Consider the following 15,579-nt stretch of genomic DNA (forward strand, 5'->3'; position numbering starts at 1 on the left):
CAATAACAAATTAACTTTATCCTTTTTCATTCTAATCACATTTATTGAATATAAAATACAGTTTAGCTTTTTGCCACATGTATAGTAACTGCTTGTAAAATTATTTCTCTTCTATATGTAAACATCTTATTTTTTTAATTATTGCCAAAAATTGTAAAGATACCCTTGTTTCACATCTCTTAGAGTATTAGTCTCTGCTGACTTAGAGTAAGAGTTGAATTACCACTTATATGGTGATAGGCAGGTTTAGGAGCTTATATTATTATTAAAATATTGAGGTCTTATCCAATAAATTACACCCTCTTTCCTATCTGAGTTCTCAACCTTTGGTGATATAACACAATAGAGCAAGAGACATGAGGAATGAGAATATCATCTATATTACTAATGATGATGCTGCTGAAGAATGTGGTTGTATCTGCACACAGGTGGGTTTTCAGTGAGTAATCACCAGAATCAACTCAATTAACACAGTCACAGGCAGTTGGGCCTCCCTGTGCTAAGGTATGGATTATCCATTGAAAACTTCTAACATGGAGGAGTCCTGCAAAATTTTTTTCTCTACAAACAACCAGCATCCAAAGTGGAAAAGGTAGGAGGATAAGGCTGAAATAGGTTAAGATTGAGTTCTTCTAAATTTACCAGGGGAACAGCGAGTGGGAATGGGGAGCAATCAGTAGTTTCACACAGATGAAGCTATTTTCTCTTTGACAGAAACATCATGAGAAGGGAGGAAGCATTACAAATGCCATACATTTATAGCAATACTCCTCCTCTTACTATTGTTACTGATACCTTAAAAAATAAATAAATACACACACACACAGATATATATGTTATGTATCAGTCTTGGTACCTTACAGAGGATATGTTCAATAGGAGTTGTTAATCTCAATGTAATTTTTTTGCCACCTGCATACTCCCCAGCTCTTATTTATTTGGGGGCAGGAAAGAGGTTAGTAGATTACTTACAATTATCTTACAGTTTTAAAAGAGAAAAGCATAAATATGAGCTCACCTGATGATTTTATTATCTGTTTTAGGTTATATAAAATAACTGAAATGTTCTTGTCTATTTTTGTTTGCAATTGTATTGAATACGATACTTCCTGTAGCAACCTCCAGGATGAAGTTCAGGCTTCTTCTTGCATGTCTCACAGTAGAAAATAGTTTCTATCCTTCCACCTTTCTCATTTCTTCTGCTTCAAACCTTGCAATTATTTGATTTTTTTCATTTGTCATTATAAAATGCATCTTTCCATTTAGTCCTTGCTGAGTGACAGAAGATGATGGCCTTCCCGTCTTTCTCAAATTTCTGTTCCTCACATTGCTCACAAGCTAAGTGATGAGATTTCTCTTGAGAGAAAGAAAGGAGTACTTTTTCTCTCCTGTCCTTATCTAATCAGAAGTGTAGAACTGCTCACAACTGCAACTTCTAGCAATCAGAAGAATAATTTTTTCCACCATTTGTAGGACCTCCTTATAAATCCATACCATCCACATTACTGATAAGATCTGCCCTCTCTTTCCATAATTTTTGTGTATTCTGAAATAGCTGTTGGGGCTGGGCACGGTGGCTCACACCTGTAATCCTGGCACTCTGGAAGGCTGATGCAGGTGGATTGCTTGAGCTCAGGAATTCAAGACTAGGCTGAGCAAAAGCCATACCCTGTCTCTAAAAATAGCTGGGCTTTGTATTAGGTGCCTATAGTCCCAGCTACTCAGGAGGCTGAGATGACAAGAGAATCATTTGAGCCCAAGAGTTGAGGTTGCTGTGAGCTATTGTCACAGACACTATGGCACTCTACCAGGGGTGACAAAGCAAGACTCTGTCTCCAAAAAAAAAATGACAACAACAAAAATAAAAAAACTTGGTTTTTCAAATTGAACAGGATGTTTCTTTGTATAACCAGTGATCAGCTGTGGTTGAAGACCAAAGGCTGGACTGAGCGTTGTCACTAACCTCTTGTCAGGCAATGAGAGGCACATAATTCATATTCTTGAAGTTTCTGCTTTTTCAGATCACTTGTAACATTCTTCCTAGAAGTCGTAACTATTCCTGTGATATGTGTTTTAATTTTATGCAATTCCTGAGCAAGTTGAGGTCTTGAGTAGAATCTGTCAGTGTAGCTGTGATAGCTGAGCCACTCGTATGTGCTTGCAAAACTTGTGCCAAATGAATCATTATTTGAGACGTAAATGGAAAATCAGGAAATAAGACTCTCTGTTGTTGTCTTACCATAACAGGGAATGTGAGAAAACACATAATCACTTTTTGAATCATACAGACAAAAACTCAAATAAAATAATAATAATTGTCAGATGTCTTCCAACATTGGAAGGAAAATCATTATGTCAGATGAGGTTCACATAGGATGAGAAAGGGTTAGAAGGGACAGTGGCAAATGAAATCACATAGGATCAAAAACTTTTCTCTTCCTTGAAAAATGTTTGGCTTGCTTTTGAGTTGATAATTCAGACTGAATGTGATTAAATGAATCAATGCTGGGTTTTCTTTGTCTTAGGGTGAAGGTACACATTAGGTTATTGTGGTTGTCATGACCTCTATTTTATATATGACGTTTGGTCAGATGAACCATCAGATGGGAATAAAGGACAGAGTATCCAAGTGAGCAATACTTCCTATTGCCTAAAACTTCTGAACCAGACAACATTTGAACTGTTTCATTCTGTCAAAGAATAAAATTATCTGTGGGTCTGCAACTGATTTTCTGTTGGCTCATGGACGTGGTATCTAACCACCTTAGTTTAGAAGATTAATCATTCAAACTGTATAATGAGAGAATCCTGTATAAGAATGAACAGTGCAATTTAGAGGCAATCATAATTAGAAGGCAGAATGACAAAGCTGTTTTTCAAAACAAGAAAAACTGTAGTTTTTAAAGTGAGAACTAATGTAATGATTAATAATAATGACAACAACATTTATAAATGCTTACGTTAGACACCATGCTAATGGCTTTCTGGATAACATTTTATCTAATTCTCATGCCAAACCTTTTAGCTAAGTATTATTCTTATCTATAATTTTCAAAGAAGGAAAGTGACCTGCTAGGTAAGGGTAGCAACTTTAACCCAGTCCATTCATCCTGAGAGACTCTGTAGCTCCCAAGGCATCTGACTCCATCTGGAATAGAAAACAAAATTAGGACAACTCCTTAACTTTATTTTAAAAAGCATTAATTGGCAATCAAACAGCACGTTCCCAGGGCACTAGGTTCTGACAGAAATATCCAGGCAGCACAATCATAAAGTTTTGTTTTCCACAGTGCTTAAAATGTATTAAGTCGAAGCACACACAGATGGTAATAAATGGTGTACGCAGGAACACTTCAATAGAATATTTATTTAGGATCGTAGTGGATGTTTTGTCCCAGATCTTCGGTTTAAGACTTAAATTCTCCAGGGACCTGCTCTACTGAGCAGAGTAACTGCAAGAGACTTTTCATTTGCGTGGTATGGGCTGGAACCCTGGATCTATAACAAATTCTTGAACAAATTCTTTAGCAGAGCTCTCTCTTTTACCTCCTTTCTGTGGAGTTTCTCCTCCCTCCCCCCCTTCTGCTTTTGTTTTGCCTGGCTTTGACAACTTCTCACTCTCATCAGATTTTCTGCCCTACAACCCTTCCAAAGAAATAGCACTTTTTTATTTTATTTATTTATTTATTTGTTTGTTTTCGATTCAGAAAATACTCTACTTTCGGTAGAGTGCGGTGGTATTACAGCTAACGACAACTTCAAACTTTTAGGCTCACATGATTCTCTTGCCTCAGCCTCCCAAGTAGCTGGGACTAAAGGCACCTGCCACAATGCCTGGCTGTGTTTTGGTTGCAGTTGTCATCTGTTTGGCAGGCCCGTTCTGGGTTCGAACCCACCAGCTCCAGTGTAAGTGGCTGGCCCTCTAGCCGCTGAGCTACAGGTGCTGAGCCAAGTAGCACTTTTTAAATGCTTAGCTACATGGAAATTTAGTAAAAATTTATGTTGACAAAACGATAAAATGGGAGATAAATAATCATTTATAACATTTATTAAGAGCTTTCTATTTTCTAGGCACCCATGAAAGCTGTTCACAAGCATCAACTCACTTCTCACAAAAGCCAAGTGATTTATCCCAATTTATAGATTAAGAAACTGAGCCTTAGTGAGGATAAGAAAATTATTTAAAGGCATTCAGCAGGCATTCAGCAGCAGTGATTACCTGCATAATCACTATGCGGGACCTCTGCCCCTTTTCTGTTCCAAGTCCCTGAAGGAGGAGCTGTGGCCCATCTTGGTCCAGATCCCCATTCTTGGTCTAATGAATTGTGCCCATGGGGGTTGAGGTCACCTTGTACAAGTAGCTTCTAGGAGTTGCCTGCTGTTACCATGGCAACCATGCAGAGGCAGGACTCAGAAATGGGAGACCAAAAATATATACTCCCGGTTAGGCAGAAGCTGGTCATCACTGACTGCATTTATTTCAGTTTTATTTCTACTTTTAAAAGAGGAGAAAATGCAAATGAAGCTAACCCGGCTAGTGTTGCTCCTGTTCTTGGGTGTGCATGTGTGTGTCGTATGACTGGTATGCTATGTGAAGGAAGAATGTCTTAAATGAATTTGGGGATTTTATTGCCTGCCATTAGCACAGGTAAGTAAAGCTGTGATGCACGGCACATGTAAACATCAGGACTTCGGATGTTTTAACATAATTTTTAAAATGACTGCCTTTTGGATATATCTTGTTACAAAATGTTTGGTAATAAATTTATTTTATACTTAACATTTCTTTTATTTGCAAAAAAAAATGTCTCCTTGGATCAAACAAAGAAATGAACCAAATTTTTAGATTCATGGGAACGTGATCAGCTTAGACATCCTTGGAACTCTGATAGACAAGTAGCCATTCCCCCTGCTGTTGACCAATCTATAGTAGTTCAGCTGGACAGAGAATAGAGTATCTGTGGCCGAGTCCTGAATAACAGGAATATCATTGTATATCTCTGTCCTACCTTGCAAGCTTGTCGGTCATGCAAAAAAGAGAACACATCCAGTCCAGCGTCCATCCGTCTATCCTGTTTCTCTGCCAAGCATTACCATGTTATAAAATCCATCCTTACCATATTATAAAACCCTCCCCATTTTCTTCCTCATGGAAAGCACCATTCTTTGCCTTTCCCACTCCTTCCTAAGTTTTTCTTACCACATCCAAGTCTAAATTGTTTCTCCCTCTGCTGAATTTCCCCAATGCTTAACAAGGTTTGTTGGTGAGTAAATTCCTATCACGGGTTCTAAGTGTCTTTCATTAGCCACTTCCAAAAAGAAAAACCTAATCAACAAAAAAAGTATCTTGTCTTGCCCACAAAGACAGACTGGCGTCATATTATACTTCCTTGCTTCTACCTCAGACAGCAATTAGTAGTGTAACTGGTGCATTATAGACCATCTACAATTTTTTTGTTAGTTATTTGAACAGTAAAGCCTCAGCAGTGCCAAACAAGTGCCAGAGGACACACCATCGTTCAGCCTTTACCCCATCTTGCTTAAGCCCTGGGAAGGAGACAAGTAGTTAAATTCACATATAAAACACCTAGAGGTAGACATTATTTATTTTGTGTCAATAAAATGTGTGAGATTAAATAAACAACTCTGCTTTCTCATGTAACAGGGCTTAGAGCGTAAGGAAAATGTAACATGATGTTTTTAAGCTAGTCCTTCTGTTGTGTAGCGTGCTAAGATTATTGGAGAGCGTGACAATCTTTATTTCAAACCAGTGAGTCCCACATTTAGTGCCAGTATAGCAAGTACTGCAAGGAGATGGATATTACCCTTTTCAATTTTAGGAGCTGGGGAGTCACATTGCTTGTTTTCAGATTAGCAAAACATTTGTCTCCAACTATTGCCATAAGGAATGCTGTGTTCATCCACATAAATAGATTCTCTGGCTATGAATGGTGATAAACTTCAGACATTTCTCATGTGGCCTGTACATGCATCCAGTCACAGACACACACTTGCACATACCCACATACTCTGCATTCTTTATTTTTTTCTTTTTGGAAATGATCCAAATTGCCAGTAGAAATAGATCCTTAGTTTTTACAATCTTTTTCGTGATGTAGGGGAATTTAAAGTCCATATACATTATCTGTGGAAAAAATGTTTACTTAGTCCCCCCCCCAAAAAAAATAGATAAATAAAAAGCAGTTTTCACACTGACAATAGAACCACGATTGACTCAATCTGGATTTGAGTGTGAGGTTTTCAGAGACCATCAGAGGGCTCCCAAAATATTACACTTTATCTTCTTGCATTTTAATTGTAACATATTCTATTTCTTTCAGTGCCGGTGTGGTAAAGGTGGGTTGGAGGTGGTGTGTTACTTTCCTTTCTCATCTCTGAGGAGATAAGTGGCAAACTTTTTCTGACCAAGAAATATGTCAAACATTTTAAATCTTTCTTTAAGAAAAATAATTGTGGCAACCAGGGTTCACTGGACACAAATCTGTACAAATTACTACAAGTTTACTTACAGAAACATCAACTAACTCACATTTTACTTATAGAGATGTAAAAATTATGCATTGCCTGTGTGAGATATTTGCATTGCAAAATACAGCACAGTGAACTCTTTGTCATTTTCTAAAATTACCTAGGAATATACAATAGATGTATTTTTCCGTCAAAGTTGGAAGGATGAAAGGTTAAAATTTAAAGGACCCATGACAGTCCTCCGGTTAAATAACCTAATGGCAAGTAAAATCTGGACACCGGATACCTTTTTTCACAATGGCAAGAAGTCAGTGGCTCACAACATGACCATGCCCAACAAGCTGCTGCGGATCACAGAGGATGGCACCTTGTTATACACAATGAGGTAAGGGTGGCTGAGCTTCTGTTTCTGAATTTCTGTGTTTGTTTCTTTTCCATTGTAGGCTATCACCAACCTGATGGGTCATGGTGAAATATTTTGTTTCCTATTTTTCAGTTTCTCAACCTTAAATATTACCATGCTGTGACACCTGACTTGTTGAAATGTTATGCAAGCACTACAACATTAAATGAAATGATTATAGAAATGAAAAAAAAAACCTGTTTACTATATATTAAGTAACACAGTGGATCGCATTTTAATCTCTCCAATCTGTTCTAATGGAATGTAATTAACTTGCTCTCTCTGCTACAGAACTCACATATTCCTGCATTCTGTTAAGGACTAGATTAAATTTCTAGAAGTTATCTAACAGTGTATGAAAATGTTTCTACTAAAAATTCAGGAACAAAACCTAGAAAATATGGAAAGTTACAAATTAATAAAATAAAACACAGATTCACATGGAAATATGTATTTGAAGTAATATATGAATTTTCAACAATAGTAATAGCTAGACTGAGAATATACATTTCTTTTCTTAATTTTTCTTTAAATACTATGTATATTTTTCTGTCTTATTAACATTTCCATCTTATCGAGATCACTGAAAAGCCCAGGATCTATAAAGTGTTTGATACACTCATGGTCAGATGAAGGAAATATGAATCAAATAATGTTTTGTACATTTTTAAAGAAAAAAAGAAGTGTTTAAAATATACTTGATTTATGAGAAATTAAGAATTGTCCTGGAATCGTTTTTTGGGGTGGCAGTATTTTATTCCCAGATAACTTGTTAGATTTTATTTTGTAGATTTTGTCAGCATTTGGTAACTCAGATTATTTAATTCAGATTACTTTTTTGGTATAAAAAAGTAACAAAGGTAAAATCAAATTAGTGGGTAATATGAAAATAAGGTAATATTTGACTTCTGGAGAAAGCTGTCAGAATGTCTTAATTTTGAAACACAAACATCTGAAAGAAAAGATAAAATGTTTTAAGAGCCACTTTTTATATCAGCCTCAACTAGTCAAAGCATAGCAGGACTTAAAAACAAAGCAAACCAAAAACATTAAAAGAGAGAAAGAAAATTAAGGACCAGCATGCACATGTATTGAGATCTTTCCAGATTTTCTAAGCAGGACTTTTTTTTTTTTTTAATTAAAAATTTGAAATATTTTCCCAGGTAAAACACCATACATTTGACTTTGAACCTAAGTCCAGTTTTCATTCCTCTTCGATGGTAGGAAGGGATTTACATAATCTTGCTAGTCTATGATTAATGGTTTCTTATTTATGTGATGTTCCTCATCAATAATTATCCTTTATATTCCATCTCCTAAATTTCTTGCCATCTTTGCTAATCTATTATTACTTTCTTTAATAGTTCAATTTAAGAATACAATTTAATAACTCATGTACTTTTTTAATATTTGCTTTTATCTGCATCATAATCATTTAGGTAGTTTACTGGCTATAAAGCCATATTCAACATTCCCTTAGCTACTTAACAATATGGCTGGGCATGGTTGCTCAGGCCTGTAATTCTATCACTCTGGGAGGTCAAGGTGGGTGGATTGCTTAAGCTCACGAATTGGGGACCAGCCTGAGCAAGAGTGAGGCCTAGAAAAAAATAGAAAAACTATAGGCAGGTTAGGTGGTGCACTCCTATAGTCTCAGTTACTCAGGAGTCTGAAGCAAGAAGATCACTGAAGCTTAGAGTCTGGGGTTGCTGTGAGCTATGACACCATGGCACTCTAGCTTGGATCAACAGGGTGAGTCTCTGTCTAAAATAAATAAATAAATAAAGCAACTAATATGGGTAAATATTTAGATAATGCTCAAAAGAAGGAAGTGAGTATAAATTTTCTCATAATTCTACAAACTGGTAGCAAATATCTTTCATTGACCTTCTTTCTTAACAATTCATTAAAAAAAAAAAAAAGCATGAGTGGATTTCTCATCCACAGAGAATCCCAGGGACTACAGAGAAGTCCCGCAGAGTGTGGCTTCAGTTAGGCAGTGGGTTAGTAAATAAAACTAAATGGTGGTGAATAGTGAGATCTTTTATGGAGACTTTACTCTCAATCCCACAAAGCCTGAGGATAGTTCCTACTTCTTCCTCTTTTGCTTATTCCTTTTTTCTTTTCTTTTTTTCTTTCTTTTTTTTTTTTGCATTTGGTGCTATTTTAGGGAAAGAAGTAGAGATAGCTGCACTTAATAGAAATTATCTGCTATTGTTATCCAGGTCTTCCTCTCAACCACGGATGAATTAGTATTTATGAAAGTATATATATTTGCTTACATCGAGATTTATTCTCAGAGATTTTGTTGTAGTTGGGTGGATTGGTTGACAGTGTTTGGTTTGAAAAACATTGCGATGCTTGCTCATGGTACAAAATCAGGTGAAGCCTATTTTCTCAAAGCAAATGAACAAAAGATGGATAGAATCCAATCATTATTGTAAATAATTCTTTTAAATCATTTGCTTAATTAACAGCTCAATATGGCTTTGCGGTTTATGCTTGTCTCTCCTGCTTTGTTAATCTATTTTCTGTAGTTAATAACATCCTACTTGTATTTATCAAGAATTATCTAATCTTGTTTGTTAACAAGAGTTAAGTTCTTGGTCTCTTGTTTGTGTTCTGTATTTCCTTGAAGGCTGACGGTGAGGGCTGAATGTCCAATGCATTTGGAGGACTTCCCTATGGATGCCCATGCCTGCCCTCTAAAATTTGGAAGCTGTGAGTAAATTTATTATAAATTTTCTCCATTTTCATGAGAGATCAAAGTGTTTAAATGAGATATGGCCACTTAGTTATGTCTGTTAGAAAGACAGACAAGTGTTTCAACAAAACTTAAATAGCAACATACTCCTAGAGCCTTCTGTAAGTAGTATTTCTTGAGTTCACTTTTTGATGTTCTTTCAGAAAAGGGGTTATCCCACATCTACTGAACTAGAAAACATGGATTGAACTAGTTAGTGAAAGACTTGTATTTTTTTCTGAAGTTGTATTTATCGAAAAAAAGAGGGAAGTATGGATGCTTATAACTTGTGAATAATATTTCCCTCCTAGTTAATGGCTATCATGGTGTCTATTTTGTATCTTTACTGGCACTTGTTTGATCTTAAGAATAATTTGACTTGTTAAAAAGACAATAAGTGAGGGTGGCACCTGTGGCTCAGTGAGTAGGGCGTCAGCCCCATATATGGAGGATGGTGGGTTCGAACCCAGCCCAGGCCAAACTGCAAAAAAAAAGACAATAAGTGCAGTAAGTGTGTTTCTTATTAGTGAAACCTACACCTAACAGGTATTGCCAAAATAAATAAATAAACAAACAAATAAACAATTCGATCATTATCTTAGAAAATTTCTAGATGTGTCTGGATATATCAAGAAATTCACGTATACATTAATGTTTTTTAGGTATCCTAGGTAAATGCTCTTTCCAATGATTTTATGGATTTCTACTATTTGGAACTATTCAGGCATCTCTCTAAAGAGTCAAGAGAATGGTGGTCAGGAGAGTTAAGTTCTTGGGTCTTTTTTCTACCCTTCTGCTTTTGACTAGTTTGTATGCATGAAGTGAGTGGGAATAATGTATTCTCTGTTTCCTATAGGGGCGTTACATATAAAGACTGAGTCAACTCCTGGACTATACCTAACCATTTTTCTGTTCTCTCTAGACAGGCAGTCTGAGTGTCTATTTTGGTGAAGATATGATTCATAGAAGAAAAATAGTGGTAGTGTAGGAAGACAGCGAGCAAAGAAAATAGCAAAGAGCCTTCAGGCTCCTAGCAGCACTAGTCATGGAGAGAAAACTTTCTGTATTTATAAATATAATTATATATGGAAACTCAAGGACAAACTACTTCAAAAAACCGTGAGCTGAACAGGGCTTTGATGAGAACTCCCTTCTCCCCACTCTTCTCCAAATATAATATACAGTCTATATTTTTCCTTCTGATTATAACATTTATTTATGTACTCTACCATTTTTAATAATAATAATATATATTATATATTACTTGCATGTCAGACAGTACATCAAATATTTGTACATTCACATGCTCATCAAATCCACAACATAACCCTATAGTTAGGAAGATGATACATCATAGTTCCTCTGGGAAAGTACTGAATTATGCCTAATATTCTGGTAAAATTACTAATAGTGCCCTTGTTTACCACCAAATATGTTCTGGTTCCTAACTGAGACAATGAATTATATTTTTAAAACAAAGTAGTGAGCAATGCCTTCAATAAGTGAGGATTGCTGGGAAAAAGAAGGGTTTATATTTTCATATATGTCATATAAAGGAAAGTGATTGTTGGTTGATTGCTGAGCAGTTTCACTTCGTAACAAAATGGATATCTTAAGATGCTCTTGGGTATGAATGACGTAGTTTTAGAATGAGGTATTCTTCCTCATTGCAAGGTGGCTGCTGCATCTCCAGCTACTGCATCTTTCAAGGAAAAGGTTCATAAAGAAGAAGTGAGTAGTGTCTGCAGCAAGAAGATAAAATCTTTCCCTAAAAGCCTAATAGTAATCTATTCACATTTCACTAATAAAATATATGTTGGTATTTGCGAAGGAGTCTGGAAAGCAAATATTTTTAATTGGGCACATTGTCAACCTGAAGAATATTGGAGGTATTTTAACAAGAAGGATATAGATAGTAAGTAGAAAACAAAGAGTATCTTATATAAGAAAACTGGAAGTAAAGAAAAATAAGTAAGCTGTTTTCCATCTCCAGAGTGTTTTCATGTTCTCTTTTTCTGCCTATATTACTCTTCTCTTGGTTCGTCAAATGGTTGGCTTCTTTGTCTCATCACATCTTAGCAAAAATATCCTCTCTTAGGGTCTTCTCTGATGAAATTATTGGAACTTGCATCTAGTACCACTCGTCTTGTGGATCACAATGTACATTTATTTTATGTACTCTACCACAGCAGCAGGTATTATTTTATTTACTGGTTAACATTTTTTTATTGTTTGAAGACTGTACCCTACAGTCTTCAGGGGCAGGGTGTACAAGGTTTGACAAATAAGTTCACAAATTCATCCTAGAAAAAGTGCTACATACCTCATTGCTGAATATCAATACAGATATCTTTGAAGTACTCCCATTGGGAAGCTATGCACTTAAGCCAGTGACTAGTCCACCCTTCAATGTAATTTTGGAACTCTTTTTCTGGAATGACCATCAGAGCTATGGCACACAAAAATACATCACACAATTAATGAACACCACTCAAAAACTGCCACATGTCAACAAAAAACATGGCCCTGAGACATCCATATGCCAAGGTTATGAAACCTTACTGAGTTATTTGTCCAGTGCTCCCAACATAAGCACACAGTGGCAAGTTCACAGACTTAATTGTCAGACCTCATGTGTTCACAGCTCCTTTGGTAGTGGCTAATACAATTCAGACACTCTATAAATACTTATTGAATAGATAAAAATAACCATAATTAGACTTTAAATGCTCTTTCAATGTTCAGAAAGTTCAAGTTCAGAAAAGAAGGCTTAAGACAAGTGTGGTAATTAAATAGGGAAGACCTGCCATTGAAATGCAGGCTCAGATGTCTTGTTCGGGGGTGGGGTGGTGATGGGAACACCATGGCTGGTTCCTACTGGCTGCTGTTGGCATGAGAAGAGGTCATAGAGGTCCATTTGTGGTTCAATAATTTCTCTGCAGTGTTCTAATTAGCACATTTCAAAGGTCAAGAAACAGAGGCAATATCAGGCTAAAAAATTTTGGACTCAATTTTTGGAGCCAACATTTTGCCAAAATACTAGAGGAAATGATAAGCAAGAGGTTTCCAATTGTTTAGTGGAACAGTTTGTAATAAATGTTTATAAAGCTTCTGAAGCAACCTCAGTCATGTATTGAAAAGAACTAAACTCAAAAAGCAGACGTTGGCCTTACCATTCTCTATTAGATTTTGCCTATCAGTGCTAACTTGCATTTTTCTCCTCGTTAAGAAAATAGCCATCTTCATAAGCACAGATAACCCAAAGACAATGTGTGTGTTACTACCGACATCTTTTAACTGCTTTGAAAAAAATACATTCAGCTTTGATTCTAAAAGAAGAGATTTGAGTTATCTGACATTATGATATAACCAAGTTCTGAATCTAGTACTGACTTAATGAATGATTGTTTCTCGACTGACTGATCATCAAGTACAATGCCTGTAAACAAAGAGAAATAAATGAAATTTAAATAAATTCTGAATAAGATATAGCTTTAGAAATTATTTATTTCACTTGCCTCATGCTGAAGTCATAGTTCATTAGCAACTGCTCTTTTGATACTTAATCTGTGTTCCCAATGCTGTACCACTACAAAATTCTTCCATAATGCCAACCAAAACCTTTTTGTCTGGCTTTAGAAACATTTTTTTTAGGTAATATAATTATTTGATATCATAGCCTAGAAATTTTGATGAAGTAATTGAAGACTCTATTTAACCTTATTTTTCTTAAGCTGCAGTCACAAATCATGTAAGTTTTCATAGGAACTACTTTCTAAATACTGAAATTTGAGGAAACAATAAAGTGTATCACCTAACCTAAGAGCTTAAGTATGTCTGTCTTCATCTTAAAACACCAAGTACATCTGTCTTCATCTTAAAACACCGACTTTGATCATGCCAATCTACTCTTCATTTTGGAAGATTTTCATTCAGAAATGGAAATGAATAATCTGCACCTTCACAGTGATGTCATGTTTGTGGTAGATGATCTAAAACATTCTAACACACAGTTGTGTTTCTAACAAATTGCAAGAAATAAAGACATCTACATTATGTGAAGTAAGAAGTCAATGGTAACATATTTTCTCCCTCTGCAACTATGTTAGTGACAATACATGAGGAAGTATAAAAAGATAGAATCCAGGCACTATTGCTAAAGGTGGTAGCGATAATAAAGAGGGGGTAGGTTGTTTTGAAATGACATCTGGAATTGGCCTCATCAGTAATTACATGACTACTGAGTATCTTTGCTTGACTTGTGAGCATATGCTATATAGTTTTTGCCTAGAAAAACCTTACAAACAGCAGTGGATTGGAATGAATGGCATGCTAAGTTTCTATCTTGGTTTCCAATTAATTTTTGATACGCCGTTAGATAATTCATTTTATGTCCAATGCCTCAGTTCAAATGTGATAAAATCATATGACTTTTAAAGCACTCCCAAGTTGATTGTTCACTCTATCTGTATTATCATAAACTCAGTATGTCTTCTCTGGTAACACACTTTCATTTAAAAAAGAATTTATTATAATAAAAAAAACATTTTACTGGATGTTGGTACTTACAAATTGTCAATAATACAGTCTTCCCAAATGAGTGTGCTCTGCTTTCTTCTGAGAATTTTCTTTAAAAAATCAAGTTTTACACCCTCCTGACAAGATTCAATGCTTTTACTATATACAATGCTGAAATGCTTCATTTTTTTTCTATGTCTGTAATGATAGTCACAATTAAAAAGGAAAAGTTAATGAAGCCAAATTCCAAATTATCCATGGGTCACTTTTACACGTCTGATGAACCAGTTCATTCTCCCAAACTTCTGGAATAGTTTATTTAAAAGGATATTTGATTGTAAATTGAGCCAAAAGTGATGCCAAAGCCGGCAGGATACCCCTGTAAAATCAAGGAACAGTGACTACATTTTTCTGCATCACTCACCTTTGAGGAAAGCCATCACTCTAGTTGCTTTGTTTCAGAGACTGAGGGACATGGCTTGCTTATTTTTCCAGGAGCCTTATTTTCATGTAAAATTGAAACTATAATTTTACATCTTATGATATGTTAACCTGAGAAAATACACATTTGGACTCTCTTATGTTTTGATGTAGAATAATGTTAAAAAATTAAGTCATATCCCCCAAGTCTCATCACCTAAGAGTGGGGATCAGGGCAAGCTGAGGTGCACTTTGACATTTAAGGGCTCAAGTCACTTTTGGCTTTAGAGGCCATGCCTCCAAGAAAATAATTAAAATTATATTTATTTTATGACTATGTTGGTATAAAGATGAATATAGTTCACATTACGTTATGTGTATGTTCTGTGACTAGACATCAGAAAACCGATGGAATTCCTTTCCCTTCTTTTTCTTCCTCACTCTATACGCACTCCTTCTCCAAACTGCATTAATTAAAGATTAAGAATGTGACCTAACTTCTCATAGACAGGCTGGTTAAAAGTGACGGGCAAATGAAAAGGATTGAGAAGAACTACGTCATGTAATTCACCATCATCATCATGATGGTCAATATCTAGAAAGAGGACGATGGATAAAAAAGAAAGTAAAGTCAGATGGGTGTGCAACAAAATTTCCAGTGTTATTTTTCACTTTCATTTTATTATGTATTTATTTTTTTATTAAGTCAAATACACATAGATCATGAATACATTTATGCATATGTGGGGTACAATGTGTTGATTTTTTATTTATACAATCTGACGTGGTTACATCAAACCAATCAACATAGCTTTCACCTCATTTACTTGATTATTGTGTTAAGACATTTATGTTCTACACTTGACAGATTTGACTTGTACCCTTGCAATATGCTCCATAGGTGTGGTCCCACCTTTACCCTCCCTCTATCAAACCTCACCCCTTCCCTCCCTTCCCACTCCATTTCTCTCCTTCATCCTGGGCTACAGTTGTGTTCTATTTTTCA

The 15,579-nt window shown here is 35.7% G+C and overlaps 1 protein-coding gene across 1 annotated transcript in view; it reads left to right on the plus strand.

Moving 5' to 3' along the window:
- GABRA1 (gamma-aminobutyric acid type A receptor subunit alpha1) overlaps positions 1–15,579 on the plus strand; it is a 63,051-nt gene that overhangs the window by 20,311 nt on the left and 27,161 nt on the right. Inside the window, exons 5-6 of the mRNA XM_053567142.1 lie at positions 6,654–6,874; positions 9,531–9,613. Of these exons, the coding sequence (XP_053423117.1) occupies positions 6,654–6,874; positions 9,531–9,613 (304 nt within the window). The remainder of the gene's footprint in view (positions 1–6,653; positions 6,875–9,530; positions 9,614–15,579) is intronic.

Source organism: Nycticebus coucang, chromosome 17 (genome assembly GCF_027406575.1).
Source record: "Nycticebus coucang isolate mNycCou1 chromosome 17, mNycCou1.pri, whole genome shotgun sequence".
Lineage (NCBI taxonomy): Eukaryota > Metazoa > Chordata > Mammalia > Primates > Lorisidae > Nycticebus > Nycticebus coucang.